The sequence below is a fragment of the Oculina patagonica genome, chromosome 5, assembly GCF_052425735.1.
Source record: "Oculina patagonica isolate OP01 chromosome 5, crgOcupat, whole genome shotgun sequence".
Lineage (NCBI taxonomy): Eukaryota > Metazoa > Cnidaria > Anthozoa > Scleractinia > Oculinidae > Oculina > Oculina patagonica.
The window spans coordinates 18,975,427-18,990,540 of NC_135762.1; the positions used below are offsets into that span (position 1 = coordinate 18,975,427).

Here is a 15,114-nt window from a genome sequence, read left to right on the forward strand (position 1 = left end):
AAATGAATGACATGATCATTTACTCGACACGGAATGAAGAGCCACCAAGCCTACGAACATGAAATCGTTTAATAAATTGATTTTTACCAAAACGTTGCCGATCAGAAAATTCTCGGCAAGCAGCATACACACCAAGGTCAATCAATATTTGCAATTTTCGGGCCGCTTCCGTAAAACTGTCCGGCAGACATGAAAGTAAATAACAGTAAAAGTGAGTCCGCTATGCGAACGATGTGTGGACTTTCATTCGAATAAAAGTTGACATTATGAATTAATCAATGAGTTACTGTAGCAGTCAACAACTTCAAGTTTCGAATCGAGTAATTCGAGATACAAGGCGAAAAAACAAAGAACTTATCAATCAATTTATTTTTTACAAGACTGTTGGAAGAACAAAGTGTTCTGTTACTTGTCTTAAGGTGGATTTCCACTGACGCGTAAATATTTACGTACGTAAAACGCGCGTAAAAAAAGATACGTAGGCAAATTTCCACTGTCGCGTAAAAAGTAATAAAAAGCGTTTCCTTTTTACGCGCGTTGAACGTGCGTAAATGCCCGCCATACTGAATTATCAAGTTGGTGAATAGAGTGCGTGATTGTCGGCCATATTGGAGAAGTGAAACAATAAGTTGTTTTTCCTTTGGGAAAAAATCATTAACATTTTTATGCAAATATCTTGTTGTTTGACTCTTCCAACATGGCTGCCATGAAAACACTTTGTACCACACGCTAGAAAAAGAAATGCGTGAATATGACTAAGAGGCATTTTATAAATACTTCCGAAAGACACCATCAAGTAAAAGAAGATTTGAGGCGACCTTCCCGGATTCCCGGTTCAAAGCCTACGTGACCTGACGCCAGGCGTTTTCTTTCACTACTGCGTTCGTGTAATTTGGTTCTGTAGCCAGTTCTATAGATTATTTCTTGAAATGTTAAGACTTTCTCGATGAGAAGTGTTTCTACATCTGAATGTTTTCCCAAGTAAATCGATGGGCGATTTAAAACAAAATGGTTTTCCACATGGTAAGTAGTGTCATGAGACGAAATCCAAAAGTATGATTGGGTAAATCGTTGCGTAACCGCAGACAGCCGCGAAAAAAGTTGAACTCGGTTCAACTTTTTTTAAAACCCCCAAAATCGCTACCTGCGTAAACGTGCGCGTCACGTGCGTAAATACCTGGAAAAAAACGTGGCATTGGAAATTGGACAACGTAAATTCGACGCACGTAATCGCGCGCGTAAAATTTCATTTTACGTACGTTTATAATTTTTACGCGCGTTAACGTGCGTAAACAAAAACGCGACAGTGGAAATCCACCTTTATGTACTACGCTTCAAGAAACACACGTTACCATTGCCGCTTGGGATGTCACGCAATTTCAATGAGCGTGGTGTGACCCTTTGTCACGTCGTTCACGACAAGTGCCTTTTTTTCATGCAAATAAAAACCTAGAATCCTACAAGAACAGCAGTTATTAGACCAAAAGCCTTTCCTTACCGCTAGCAAGATAGGATACTATTTTCATTAAAAAAAAATAAATGTTGCGTGGAGCACGTGAACTGTTTCGCATCGCTTGTTTACACAACCCTTACTTTTTGTGTAAAGCTTGTGTAAACAACTCATCGAAAAACTTGTTTTCTTTTAATGAGTTCTTTTTTTAACCTTTTTGGAATAACAGCGTTTCAATAAGCTTTCACAAATAATTTCTTAGTAACTTGCGTAGAAAGGCGGAGAAATATATTTTTCTGTTCACGAAATATTCACTTGGAGTCGGTGTTTTGAGAGGCGGCGAAGGACGTTATTTAAACCGACAATTAAATTATTTTGTTGCACGGTTTGGATATATGCATATTCTACGGTTCGATGTTATTTTTATTCTTTTCATGACAATGTTTTAGTTCAGTTCTGAATTCGACATCGGTCTTTTGCTAAATACCGTACTACTTGAGAGAAATGGAGCTGGTGAATTATATCCCGGAGTCCAAGACAAGTAAAACAACATGATCAGCGAACTTGTTGTGCATTCATTGTGTGTGGCAAAGCTGAAAGAAATAAATAACCAGACATTTGATATGCGAATCAAAAGTGCTAAAGCCGCACAGACTGAAACAAACAATACGGAAAGTGAGTCAAAAGTGTGAAAAAAGAGAAACGTGACCTACGACCGCAGTTGTTCAGCTCATTAGATATGCAGATTTCAGCCGTCGCGATTGTTATTTCACTTTTCATCTACGCCACCGCTGCCTTTGAAGTTCTTCCTTGATGTATATTTTCCAGCCACCACACGCTCTTCGAAAGATGTGTCAAAAAAGGCTTCTAGATTCAAGAATAAAGTGCGACTTACTCGATACTGATCGAATTTCTGGGTTTGCTGCCTTGGCTGCCCATCTCACCGAAACTTCGGATTCTCCGATCACTGTCGAAAACTTCCGAAAGCACTAACCCGAGTTATCACGGAAAGTGACCCCCCAATCGGAAAAAACTGCATCACAACAATGTGTAGACTTTAAAGTCCACACAAAAAACGAAACGGTGCACCAGACATCAAAAGAATATATGTTTTTGTTAATTAAAGAAACGGTGAGAATGCTCCTTTACATCATGGGCGAACTTGCCACGACTCACGACCCACGACCCACGACCCACCCATCCACGCCATTTAGCCTGAGCCTGTTCGTTACCTACCAGTGACCCAATTAGTAGCGTGGGAACGCTTTAGAAATATTGGTTAAAAAAGGTGAAATGTACATGTTTGCTGAAAGCATTTGCAGAAGCATCATCAAATTGTGCACTGTCTAGGACTCTCGCGAAAGGAACTTTTTTATTGTTGAACTGACTTAATAATTGTACACCGGTTTCAACAGAGTTTTGTTTCACAAGGCCAAATCGATGTTGCTGTTTCAGAATCCGAACTTGCAAGTGCGTCGTCGACCGTCGTCAAACGACAGAAATATGCCAAAAACAAGACAAGTACTTTAAAGATAAGGTTTTGATTTTCACAGTTCCAAGTTTGATACATTACCGGTATCTGATCGTGACAATTTACTAAGCTTTTTGGGGCTTTATTAAGAAAATTTCTTTGTAATTGAAAATGGCGATGTGTGGACTTGTCTGCGCCATTTTGTCAAAACACCTTGGTTCAGATGCAAACATTTAAAATATAAAAACACTCTTATACCTGAGAAAACGGAAATATGTTTACACTCAGCAGCTATTTTATTGATCCTTGCTCATACTATTTTTTCGGAACAAGTGTGTGTGTGGGGGGGGGGGCTAAAGCACCCCCAGCCCCCCCGGCTCCGCTGTCCCTGTAGGCTGCACGTGAAATATCAAGGTTGCGTTTAATGAAATATAAGGGACATCCAAACTTGCACCACCAAGCACTGCAGCGAAATGAACATTCAATGTTGTTGAATTGACTAAAATTATACTGTAGACCATTACTTTAAAACAAAAACATTTATATTATTTTTGCATATATCCTGTGAAAAACGTTTTTCGTGTAAATATCCCAAGAAACCCAGTGGAAATATTACGACACTAGTTTCCCACTAATCCACACAGTGGTCCCTGATAAAAATTCCGATTTCACACAGATGAAATGGCAGCATTAGAAGTAAATGATCGGCTTATCAGCCAAACTGAAGAAAGTTGTCCTTATCGATGCAATCGTTGTAAGGGTATTCTTGTTTGTTTAAGATTTTTCAGTTTAGCTGCGAACTAGCGGTAGTCCCATGCAACGTAACACCTCCATCCGAGGTCTTTGAATGAGTGAATGCAAATTGCCGGCCTTTTTAAGCATCACACATTTGTAGGTAAACTAAAAGTCCTGAGATAGCTGGTTAATAGGCTTATACACAAGAAATCCACGGAGGAAAAACCGTTGTTGTGAAATGGCATGTAAAACAGCAAAAATAGTGAATTTAATGTGAAAATTACGCACGACCCACGACCCACGACAATTAGACAATCTCCTTCATTTCACTAAGTCTCAAAGACGAAATATGTCTAGAAGCACGAATAGTGATGAGCAAGACTCAGGCCAATACTGCGATTTGCCAGGCACAAACTACTTGAATGGAGAAAAGTGTTGATCAGTCGACCTTCGAACGTGATTTGCAAAATGACACGGGGCATCAACAAAAGGGAATTTAAAAGAGATGGTATCTAGATAATTATTCAAGACTCGCGTCCGGCGTTTGTATTGACAGAGGTGAGAAAATCTTTCGGCAACCTTTCAACTCAGCTGTCAAGTTGATCATTCTTGCTTGGAATAGTCCAAATATTGAAAGCAGTTAGGCTCTAATGGTAATTTTAAAACGCTTTGATGTTGCTAAAGTTTATCCTCGCTGAGATCACTTATTACAGCAAAACACGGCAAAATGGTGACAGGCCCCTCTCTTACGCTCGCTTCGCTCGCGGAAACCCAACCGGGAGCCTGTTCGCAGGCTACAGTGGCGTTCCTGTAATTAAATTTACGTTATCATTAATCTTTCAGATTTTTTGCATAATTTCGCTTTGTTTTGTTTATTCACTTGGCCATAGTTAGTACTAACTATGACTTGGCTTTCACAGTTCGCTTTAAATCGTGTATCCTCGTTCCATCTTAAAGAAGACAATTGAGAATTGAGAAGGCCAAAAACGATTATAAAACACGAGCCGCCAGCGATTGTTACTTTATTAACATCCCCAACAGAAAATTGGTTTCCAATCAATTTAGTAGAAGAGCCAAAACATCAACTATTTGTAGTACTAGTTGCGTTCGACGAAGGAGAGCGCAAGCCTAATTTTGTTTTTGCGTCCTGTGTCTTTTTTAAAAGTTGGTATGCCTGTGTACTGTTATGCGTAATGAATCGAGCCTTAATGCGCGCGCACATGTACGGACGCCAGATTGGCCGCCCCGATTGATTTTTGCAGGGGCAATTCTCGGCCGGGAAACTGGTAGCCACAGATGGCCTCGATTTCATGTAAAACAAGATGGCGTCCCAAACGCAGCATAGAAACATTATTTTGCTTACAGGCGGCCCAAGCTCACGATGTGAAGAGTTGAAATAGTACTCTTTTGAAATAGGTGAAACGTGACTCTCGCCTGGTGGCATATGGAGGTGTATAACTCGCTTAAAACGCCTCGGATCGGCCTGAGAAGCGAGATAACAACAGATATAACAACAAGACATCGAGGGAAGTTGATTTTATTGTCAAAATAGCATTATATTTAGCTATAAATTCGAAAGCGTTTTCTCCCATACAAACCTTTATAAATACGAATCGTTGTAACACAACACCTCCATATGCCACCAGGCGACCTATTTCAAAAGAGTATTATTTCAACTCTTCACATCGTGAGCTTGGGCCGCCTGTGGGTAAACCAGCGTATTTTCCAGCAATTATTATATGTTGCACAAAACTACAAATTGTTAGAATTAAATGCATCGAGAGTGGGTATAATACGGATCGAAATTGTTTTATCATTTCTTTGAATTTGTGATATATCGTTATTCCTAGAAACACTAGACGTTTTGACGAGGAAATCGTTGTGTGAATGTAAAATGCGTGTAGTGGATTACTGTGTGAATTATGTCTGTGGAATTTTAAATCGAAGTAAAACTATTTCTAGAAGTTTGTGAAAAACGATAGTGCCAAACGATAACAGGTCAAGTGAAATAAATAATTATTTTTGTGTACATAAAATTTCATTCATTCTATGTTCTTTTGGCTCGTCACAGAATCTTTCTCACACTTATCCTCCTCGCGTTTCGTTCGGTACTGAAGCATAGTAACTAACTTTGACATAAGGCATACTACAAGTAGGCCGACCATGTCGGGTTTTTTGCCACTGCCTGCTTACCTTGGGTCTATTTTACATATAGGTCGAACGCACTCCCCTGATCTCTGATAACTACTAGTATATATAGTACAGTATACAGGAAAAATCTCGATTTGACCAAAGTGGGCGCGCAAATAGTATCGGGAGTTGTACAGAATGCCCGCAAGTAGTGATAAAATTCCCTGTACGGCCACGGTGATTAGTATATGATGACAGAAGTGAACGATGATTGGGTGATGATGACAACCCAAATTGTCGGAGACTTCATGTTCCGTGACAGTACAGTGACAGATGTTAAAAGTAGGTCTAGACTTCATGAGACAATGAACACTTTTACTAGTAGAATTGATTGACTTTTTCTGATTATCGCCTAGCAACAACCAATCATATTTAATGTACTAGCATAAAATCAAGCGTCCTCTTTTCCATGTTTTAGAGTAGCTCTTGCACAACTGTTGTAACGAGTGAATACGATTAAAAGTGAGCCAAGTGATTAAACGCAATCGACTCTACTGATTGTCTTAGTTAGTTCGTCGACCTGAAAACCCTAGTGAACGGGGCAAAGTTCTCAACAAGTGGCACCTCCGACGGGACTGTAGAAGGATAAAGACGACTGTTGTAAGTATAATTTAGCCCTGATTTTCCGTCCGTGCGAAGATGGAAGCGACCGAAGCGAATCTGGAGATCAAGGTCACACAGTTGAAAATGAGCACTGGGAAAACGGAAACCACCTTAGAAGCAGGAAAGCCAGAAGCGATCGAAAGACATCTTTCATCCTTACGATCTCTCACTTCAGAAATTAATCGAATGCGACTAGAAGTGGAAGCGAAAAAACTCGAAGCGAAAGAAGAGATTGCCACCATCGAGGCGTGGAATACCGGGATCGACGCACAACTGGAAAAGGCAGATTGCGAAGTGGATAAAGTGCGCACATGGATACAAGACCGCAAAAGAGAAGCGGAAAAAGCTATCCAAGAAGAAGAACTTAATTTCTACAAAGCCAAGATAGAGATGCAAGCCCAAGCTGCGCCACACCCCCAAGAAGCGACGACTACGCCAAACGACATACAAGCCAAGCTGCCTAAACTGATGATCACGAAGTTCGATGGTACCTACATGGACTGGCCGAGATTTTGGGGGCAGTTCACTGAAGCAATCGATAAAACGAGCGTCCAACCGATCACGAAATTCTCCTACCTTAGAGAACTACTAGATTCCAAAGTAAAACGAGCAATAGAGGCGTTGCCCTTCACGGCAGAGGGATACAATCGGGCCGAAGAGTATACTAAACGAGAGGTTTGGAAAGGAGTCAGAAATCGTCAAAGCCTACATTAAAGAGATTCTGGATCTCCCCTCAATTCCAAGCTCAAACCCGAGGAAGATTGGTGAATTTAGCGAAAAGTTAACATATTGCGTGCAAGCTCTGCAGACACTAAACAAACTGGAGCAAGTCAATGGGGCGGTGTCCATGACGTTAGACAAGTTGTCAGCAATCCGCCGCGGAGATCTCGTCCGGACCGATCCAGACTGGGAAAGTTGGGATTTCGCGAAACTTTCGGAAGCAGTTCGATTGTGGACCAGAAGGAATCCGGTGGATACAAACTGGCAACGCGAACGTGAGCAAGAACAGCATGTAGGAAAACGGAACGTACGCCAGCAAGCAAGAATTTATCACACGCGTCGTGGCGCCGATTCAAAACCACGTGGTTGGCCTTGCGTCTACTGCGGCGAAGACCACAAAGCCGTGGAATGTACGAATGTGACACATGTTTCTGATCGCAGACAAATTCTCCTCAACAAACGTCTCTGCTTCAACTGCACCACAGGAAACCATCGCGTTGTCTTTTGTCCTAGCAAATCCGCCTGTCAACAATGCCAAAAGCGTCACCACACGTCCATTTGTGATACGCCCAGACAAGAAACTAATCAGCCAACACCTACAAGAGGGGTCGCTTTGACTACAAACCAAGTCGGAGAAGGTTTGTTTCCTGTCATCGTGATAGAAGTCAATGGCATTAAGTGTCGAGCACTCATCGATTCAGGGGCCGGGAGCTCATACGTATCAGCGAAACTGATCGAATTACTTCGCCTGAAACCTGCTGATGTCCAGACAAAAACGATTGATATGCTTATGTCTTCAAAAGTTGCCAGACTAGAAGTCTACGATCTTGAATTACAATCTGTCAACCATCAATTTTCGCTATCAGTCAAAGCGACAAAAGTAAACAAGACGGAACTGTTGTCCATTGACAACCCTAATTATCGCGCGCTAATTGAAAAGTACTCACACTTGAAAGGTGTTCATGTCAACGATGATGACACGAAAGCGTCTCTTCCGGTCCACGTGGTGCTTGGCAGCGGGGAGTACGCCAGAATCAAAACTGAAACGAAACCCAAAATCGGGCAAGAAAATGACCCCATAGCGGAACTCACCAAGTTCGGATGGTTCCTAATGTCCCCTGGGAAAGAGTTTGACAAAAACATCATGCTGCTTACCCAGACAAGTCAAAGCGACTATGAAGAATTGTGCAAACTAGACGTCTTGGGATTGCGTGACATGGCAGATCATGACCAGACAATGGTGTACGAAGAATTTAAAGAGAAATTAACGCGTTCGCAAGATGGCTGGTATGAAACCACCTTGCCGTGGAAGGCCAATCACTCACCACTGCCCTCAAACAAGGAAGGCAGCCTCAAGCGACTTAAGAACCTAACCAGAAAACTCCAACGCGAAGATCTTACTGTCGAATACGACGCCATTATTCAGGAGCAGCTGACTGAAGGAGTTATCGAAAAAGCACCCCCTGTTTCCCAGCCAGAGAAAGAGTTCTACATCCCTCACAAGTGCGTAATTCGCAAGTCCGCCGAAACCACCAAGATGAGAATTGTCTATGATGCCTCTGCCCGAGCGACGCTCGAGTCTCCGTCCCTGAACGACTGTTTGTACTCAGGACCGCCACTTCAGAACAAGTTATGGGACGTACTCGTCCAACAGAGAGCCTACCCAGTAGTCTTAGCGGGAGATATACAGAAAGCTTTCCTACAGATTCGAATCCATGAGAGTGAACGAGATGCACTCCGTTTCCATTGGCAGACCGACTATACCTCAGAAGTGGAGACTTACAGGTTTACACGCGTGCTCTTTGGGCTTGCCCCTTCGCCCTTTCTGCTAGGCGGTGTGCTTGAATGCCATCTGGATAGCTGGGCTCAGAGATACCCAGAAGATGCTGAACGGTTGCGCCGAAGTTTCTACGTAGACGACTTGTTAACAGGCGGTCAAGACGTGCAGCAAACTAAAGGGCGAAAAGAGGTAGCGCAAGAGATCATGAGTGACGCCACATTCAAGCTGCACAAGTGGCACTCCAACTGTCCAGAGCTGGAAGAAGACAGCCAGCAACAAGAAACAGAAGTGCAAAGTACCCAGGTTGAAACGCGTGAAAAGAGCGCCAATTCTCCCGCAGAAACCGAAGAGCAGTCATACGCCAAGCAACAGTTGCAAGTCAAACCAAGTGAATCGAAACTATTAGGAGTCAAGTGGAACAAGTTTGAAGACACTATCACTGTACAGTTTCCTGTCGAAAACGCAAGTGTCGTAACATCAAAACGCGAAGTATTGGCCAAACTAGCGAAAGTGTATGACCCTCTCGGTCTGGCTTGCCCTGTGACATTGCAAGGCAAACAAATCTACCGCGAAGTGTGCGACTGCAAAGCAGCATGGGACGTACCTATCCCAGATAATCTCAGAGTACGATGGCTAAAGTGGGAACAGTCACTCCCAGACGAAATCACCACACGAAGACCCATTGCACCATATCAGCAACCAGTTCTCTCATTTGAGCTTCATGTCTTTGGAGACGCATCGACCCACGGAGTCGGAGCAGCGGTGTACTCGATCGTAGGGCAAGAAAGCGGAATTACACAAACCCTTGTCGCAGCGAAATCAAGATTAGCTAAAAGAGACCTAACAGTCCCAAGGTTGGAGTTAGTCAGCGCCCATATGGCAACCAATTTAGTTGTCAACGTAAGCAACGCACTTAAAGATTTACCTGAGCCCACGGTATACGGTTGGTTGGACAGCACCGTCGCCCTCCACTGGATTCTGGGACATGGCTTGTACCGACAGTTCGTCACCAACCGCGTCCAGAAGATTAAACAACATCCTCAAATTCAATGGAGACACGTGCCTACTACCGACAACCCAGCAGACCTAGCGAGCCGAGGAGGCCAGGTTACTAATGCAGAGCTCTGGTGGAATGGCCCAGCATGGCTGCGTGATCCTGAAAATTGGCCAGAGAACCCAGTCACAGAAAAAACTCGAGCTTCCGAAGAAGAGGCGAAAGTCATCCGAGAAGTGCTTAGCCTAGCAAACGAACAACCCACACAAGAACGAAACGTGTTCGACGAACTCCTTGAGCGTTATGACCTCCGTCGAACTCTACGCATCCAAGCATGGGTGCGACGTTTCACAACTCACAGAGCGCGCAAGGGACCACTAACTAGTGAAGACATACAAGAGTCGAAAAATTGGTGGATAAGAAGGGTCCAGTCACAAGACGCGCAAAAGCCTCACTTTGAGCAGACCAGGCGTGAACTCAACCTCGTTCCAAATGCTGACAGAGTGCTCGAATGTCACGGCAGAGTTCAAGGACAGTACCCAGTCTACTTACCAGCTTATAGCCTATTTACCAGGAAGCTTGTACAGCGGATGCACACCGAAACCTTACATGGAGGTGTGTCCCTCACCATGGCAGCGATCCGGGAAGAATACTGGATCCCAACTCTGAGACAGCTAGTGAAATCGGTGCGATCTGCGTGTTGGGGCTGTAAACGTTTCAGAGCTTTACCTTTAACAGTACCACCCCCTGGACCGCTACCCAAAGACCGTACCCATGGCAGAGCTGCCTTTGAAGTTATCGGAACCGACTTTGCGGGACCAATCTACTACAGACTGAGCCAGAAACGAGAAGGGAAAGCATACCTGGTGATATTCTCCTGCAGTCTGTCTAGAGCAGTACACTTAGAGCTGGTTCCCAACCTGGAAACTAGAACGTTCTTGCCGTGTCTCAAACTCCTCATCGCCAGACGAGGACGCCCGGCTGTCATTTATTCTGATAATGGCAGCACGTTTGTCAAAGCGGCCAAGTGGTTGAAGCAAGTACGAAGCGACGAGCAGTTGCAAGGATTCCTAGAGTCCCATGACATACAGTGGAAATTCAACCTCAGCCGCGCCCCCTGGTGGGGCGGCCAATTTGAACGCCTGATCGGAATTGTGAAGACAGCGATGTACAAGGTCATTGGGGGAGCTACACTGTCCTGGAGTGAATTGAATGAAGTAATCCTGGACGTAGAAACTCAGGTCAATCGTCGCCCACTCGGTTACGTTGAAGACGATGTTGAGCTGCCCGTCCTGACACCGGCTAGCTTTATGTTCCAGCGAACCAACCAGCTTCCTGAGGAGCAGGCCTGGAGAATTCAAGACCCGAATCTGCGCAGACGAGCTAAATATTTGCAGACCTGCAAAGACCACATGTGGAACCGATGGCAACGTGAGTACCTAACCGCCTTGAGAGAGCGTCACAACCTTGTACACAAAACGGCAAAATATCAAGTCAGAGTTGGCGACACCGTGCTTGTACGATCTGACAGCAAGAATCGAGGGAAGTGGCCACTAGCTATTGTCCAGCAGACCTACCCAGGGCGTGACGGACACATCCGTGCTGTGCAGCTGAGAACCAGTAAGGGAGTTATAGAGCGTCCTGTTCAGCACCTTTTCCCGCTGGAGTTGCAGTGTGAGCCCACAGTGCCAGCAGAAGCAGAACAGCGGTTGAACCATGACGCGCCTATTTTTAGACCGAGAAGAGCCGCTGCGGCCGCGGCAGCTGCCAGAATAAAGGAGATTGCTCATAATGAAGAAATTGAACAATGTTGAACTTGAAACGAGTGATTACAAGCAAAGTTTCAACCTGGCCTTTGATTAGTTTTCATTTTTTGATCATTTCATTTTAGTTTCGGTACGTCGTAGAAATAGTTGTTTCAGTCTCCTAAGTATTAAATGCACCCTTGTACGCAATGCTGCATGGGGGAGTGTGTCGGAGACTTCATGTTCCGTGACAGTACAGTGACAGATGTTAAAAGTAGGTCTAGACTTCATGAGACAATGAACACTTTTACTAGTAGAATTGATTGACTTTTTCTGATTATCGCCTAGCAACAACCAATCATATTTAATGTACTAGCATAAAATCAAGCGTCCTCTTTTCCATGTTTTAGAGTAGCTCTTGCACAACTGTTGTAACGAGTGAATACGATTAAAAGTGAGCCAAGTGATTAAACGCAATCGACTCTACTGATTGTCTTAGTTAGTTCGTCGACCTGAAAACCCTAGTGAACGGGGCAAAGTTCTCAACAAAATCGCGAGCGCGTGTACAAATGACAACGAGTCAACAAACGACGCTTGCAATTATGATTGCGATCCTCGAGACTCGAAAATTTCTAGTTTCGAGTGTCGAGTCGAAAATTTCGAGGTTCAAGTATCGAGTCAAGAAAAATAATGAGCTTGTCGCTTGAATGATTCCTCGAGAAATAAATTTCTTAAGCGGCCGTACTCGACTGTTGTACACGGCCGAAGCCAGCGTGCGGGCTACTCATCTCTACTGAATCTACTGTGACAACGCGCGTTTATATTTCGAACTGTCAGGTGAACAAAAAGTTCGAAATAGCGGGAGCTCGAAAGCGTCGATAGTGAATGAATTACAGGCAAATCGAACCACAAATAACCGAGTTGAAATTAGCGCTGTCCCACCGAATAAACATGGACAAACATAACTTGCGATCAGCTGATCTTTGGACAAACACGAAGCACGTGTGTAATCAGGTGTAATGTCACGCATACGATCGTTTGTGCCCAGTTTTAACGGCGCCGGTTTTAAAAAGCAAAATTTGTATAACTTCTCTTTAGCTGTAATAACAATTGATGCCGTAATCTGTGTTATTAATGAAGACAAGTTTTATTCAAGAAGAATTAAGTTTCAAGAATTTTATGGCAAATTCACAAGAAATAAAACACGTTTATTTAAAGCTGGACGCGATGGCGCGAGACTATGGGGCGCCGAGTGTCAAAAAACTATTTAGTGCATTTTTCGCTATTATTTTTGTTATTTACTAAATAACAAAGATGTTCCACTTGTTATTTAGAAATCATTAAGATAGCGACTTTTACATTTACAAATAGAAAATTATTTTCACTCGGTGATTTATAAATTGCAAACAACTTGTCGTTGCGATTTATAAATCACCAACAACTCCTCTTTGCGATTTATAAATTGCAATCAACTTGTATTTGCGATTTATAAATTGCAGATAAATAGTCTGCAATTTATAAATGGCAGTTACGTTAATTGCGATTTCTAAATTGCATCGAGTATAGAAGTCGTTCATGCGTAATTTATAAATCGCAAATGTGCGATATGTAAATCGCAAATGCGTTTTATAAATCGCAAATGTGATTTACAAATCGCAAATGCGATATATATAAATCGCAAATGCGTTTTATAAATCGCAAAATTAATGTGATTTTATAAATCGCAAATGTGCGATATGTAAATCGCTAATGTGTTTTATAAATCGCAAATGCGACATATATAAATCGCAAGTGCGTTTTATAAATCGCAAATGTGATTTATAAATCGCAAATGCGATATATATAAATCGCAAATGCGTTTTATAAATCGCAAATGTGATTTATAAATCGCAAGTGCGTTTTATAAATCGCAAATGGGAAATAAATAAATCGCAAGTGCGTTTTATAAATCGCAAATGTGATTTATAAATCGCAAGTGCGTTTTATAAATCGCAAATGGGAAATAAATAAATCGCAAGTGCGTTTTATAAATCGCAAATGTGATATTAATGTTCGCGCTTCGCTAAGCGTAACGGCGAGGAGTGGCGTGGGATGCAAAGGGGACAAGGCACCCGCGTCCTGGACCCCCTGGGGAGCTAGGGGCCCGCAAAGTGGTAGGTGCTTGGACGGTTGCTATGGAAACCGACACCAAACTGACGAGCCCAAGAGGGGGAGGAGGGCTCCAAGCACCTAAAAAAGCTGGGGGGGGGGCCTTGGCCCTTGCATCCCTAAAAGAGGGTGGGGGCGCGAATGGACAGGAGACGGGAAGACTACAGAAACAAAACAATTTTATTGAGGAACAACGAACGAGATACGGCTACGAGGAGGAGGCCAGCTGAATTGCCGCCTGACGGAGCGTGTCCTGTGAGGTACGGACATAGAGCAGGTAAGCGTCGCTAGACCATCGGCCCAGAGTTCTGATCAGCGAGTCTGGAAGACCCGCGGCGTTCGCAGAAGTGGCCGCGCCGATGCGAAAGCTATGGCTGGAGAAGTTGCCTTGAACCCCGGCCTGAGCCAGAAGGGAGCGAAGACGATTCGTGACGTGAAGGCGAGAAAGAGGCGTCCCATCCGAGAAGAGGAACAGAGGGCCGGCGACGTTCGACCGGTGGTGAAGATAACTAGAAAGGCTGCCCACAGGACAAAGCGCGCCACCCGTGTGAGGAAGAAATAGATTTACACCCTGGCGGTACGGGTCGGTCTTCGAGGCTTTAATAACCAGTAGAACGCCGGAAGCTTGACAAAGGCGGTCCACGGCCAGGTCGCTGATGGACAAATGGACCGAGGGGTCGAAGCCTGAAGGTGGGGCCGTAAACTCGCTGACGCGCAGAAAACCAAACCAAGCGGTACAGAAGGCTGCCCAAAGCATTGCATCATCTACAGCATTGAGGTTTAACAGCGAGTGGATCCGCAACATGAGATCACGAGTAACGGGAAGACGAGGAGGACGAGAGGGGGCTTTAGATGCTTGGCAGCGTTTGATACCCAGGAGAACGCGTTCAAGACGGGTCGTGGTAGCCAACGGGTCGCCAAGGCCCATTTCGATCGCATTTCGATCGCAGGGAACGCACAGCAGCAAGATACGACTTGACAGTTCGATAGGAGACGGAAGATGACAAGTAAGAGGCGAAAAGTTCCAGGGACGACTCCGGAGCCGGGAATGGGACACCGGAGGGGTGATTGAGACCGTAGGCGGTGCAAAACTCCAAGAAGCGGCGTTGGCCCGAAGCGTAGGAGAGACGCATTGAGGGGGCGAGGCTTTGACGGAGGAGAAGAGTCACCCGCTGGTGGAGGTCAGAAAGCTGAGATCCGCCAGGAGCTGGCCAGGAACTGGAGTGGGCTCGGAGGCAACTGTGGGGTCCAGGGACCGGAACCTCTGAAATTGAGAAC

General features: G+C 44.2%; 2 protein-coding genes across 2 annotated transcripts in view; one reads left to right on the forward strand and one right to left on the reverse strand.

Annotated features, from left to right (window-relative positions):
* Positions 1-15,114, reverse strand: part of LOC144653134 (endothelin-converting enzyme 2-like) — a 116,181-nt gene that overhangs the window by 73,547 nt on the left and 27,520 nt on the right. The window lies entirely within an intron of this gene.
* LOC144653112 (uncharacterized) lies at positions 7,283-12,230 on the forward strand. The gene has a single exon (XM_078513027.1). It carries the CDS (start codon positions 7,297-7,299, stop codon positions 11,755-11,757), a length of 4,461 nt encoding a protein of 1,486 aa, XP_078369153.1. The 5' UTR covers positions 7,283-7,296; the 3' UTR covers positions 11,758-12,230.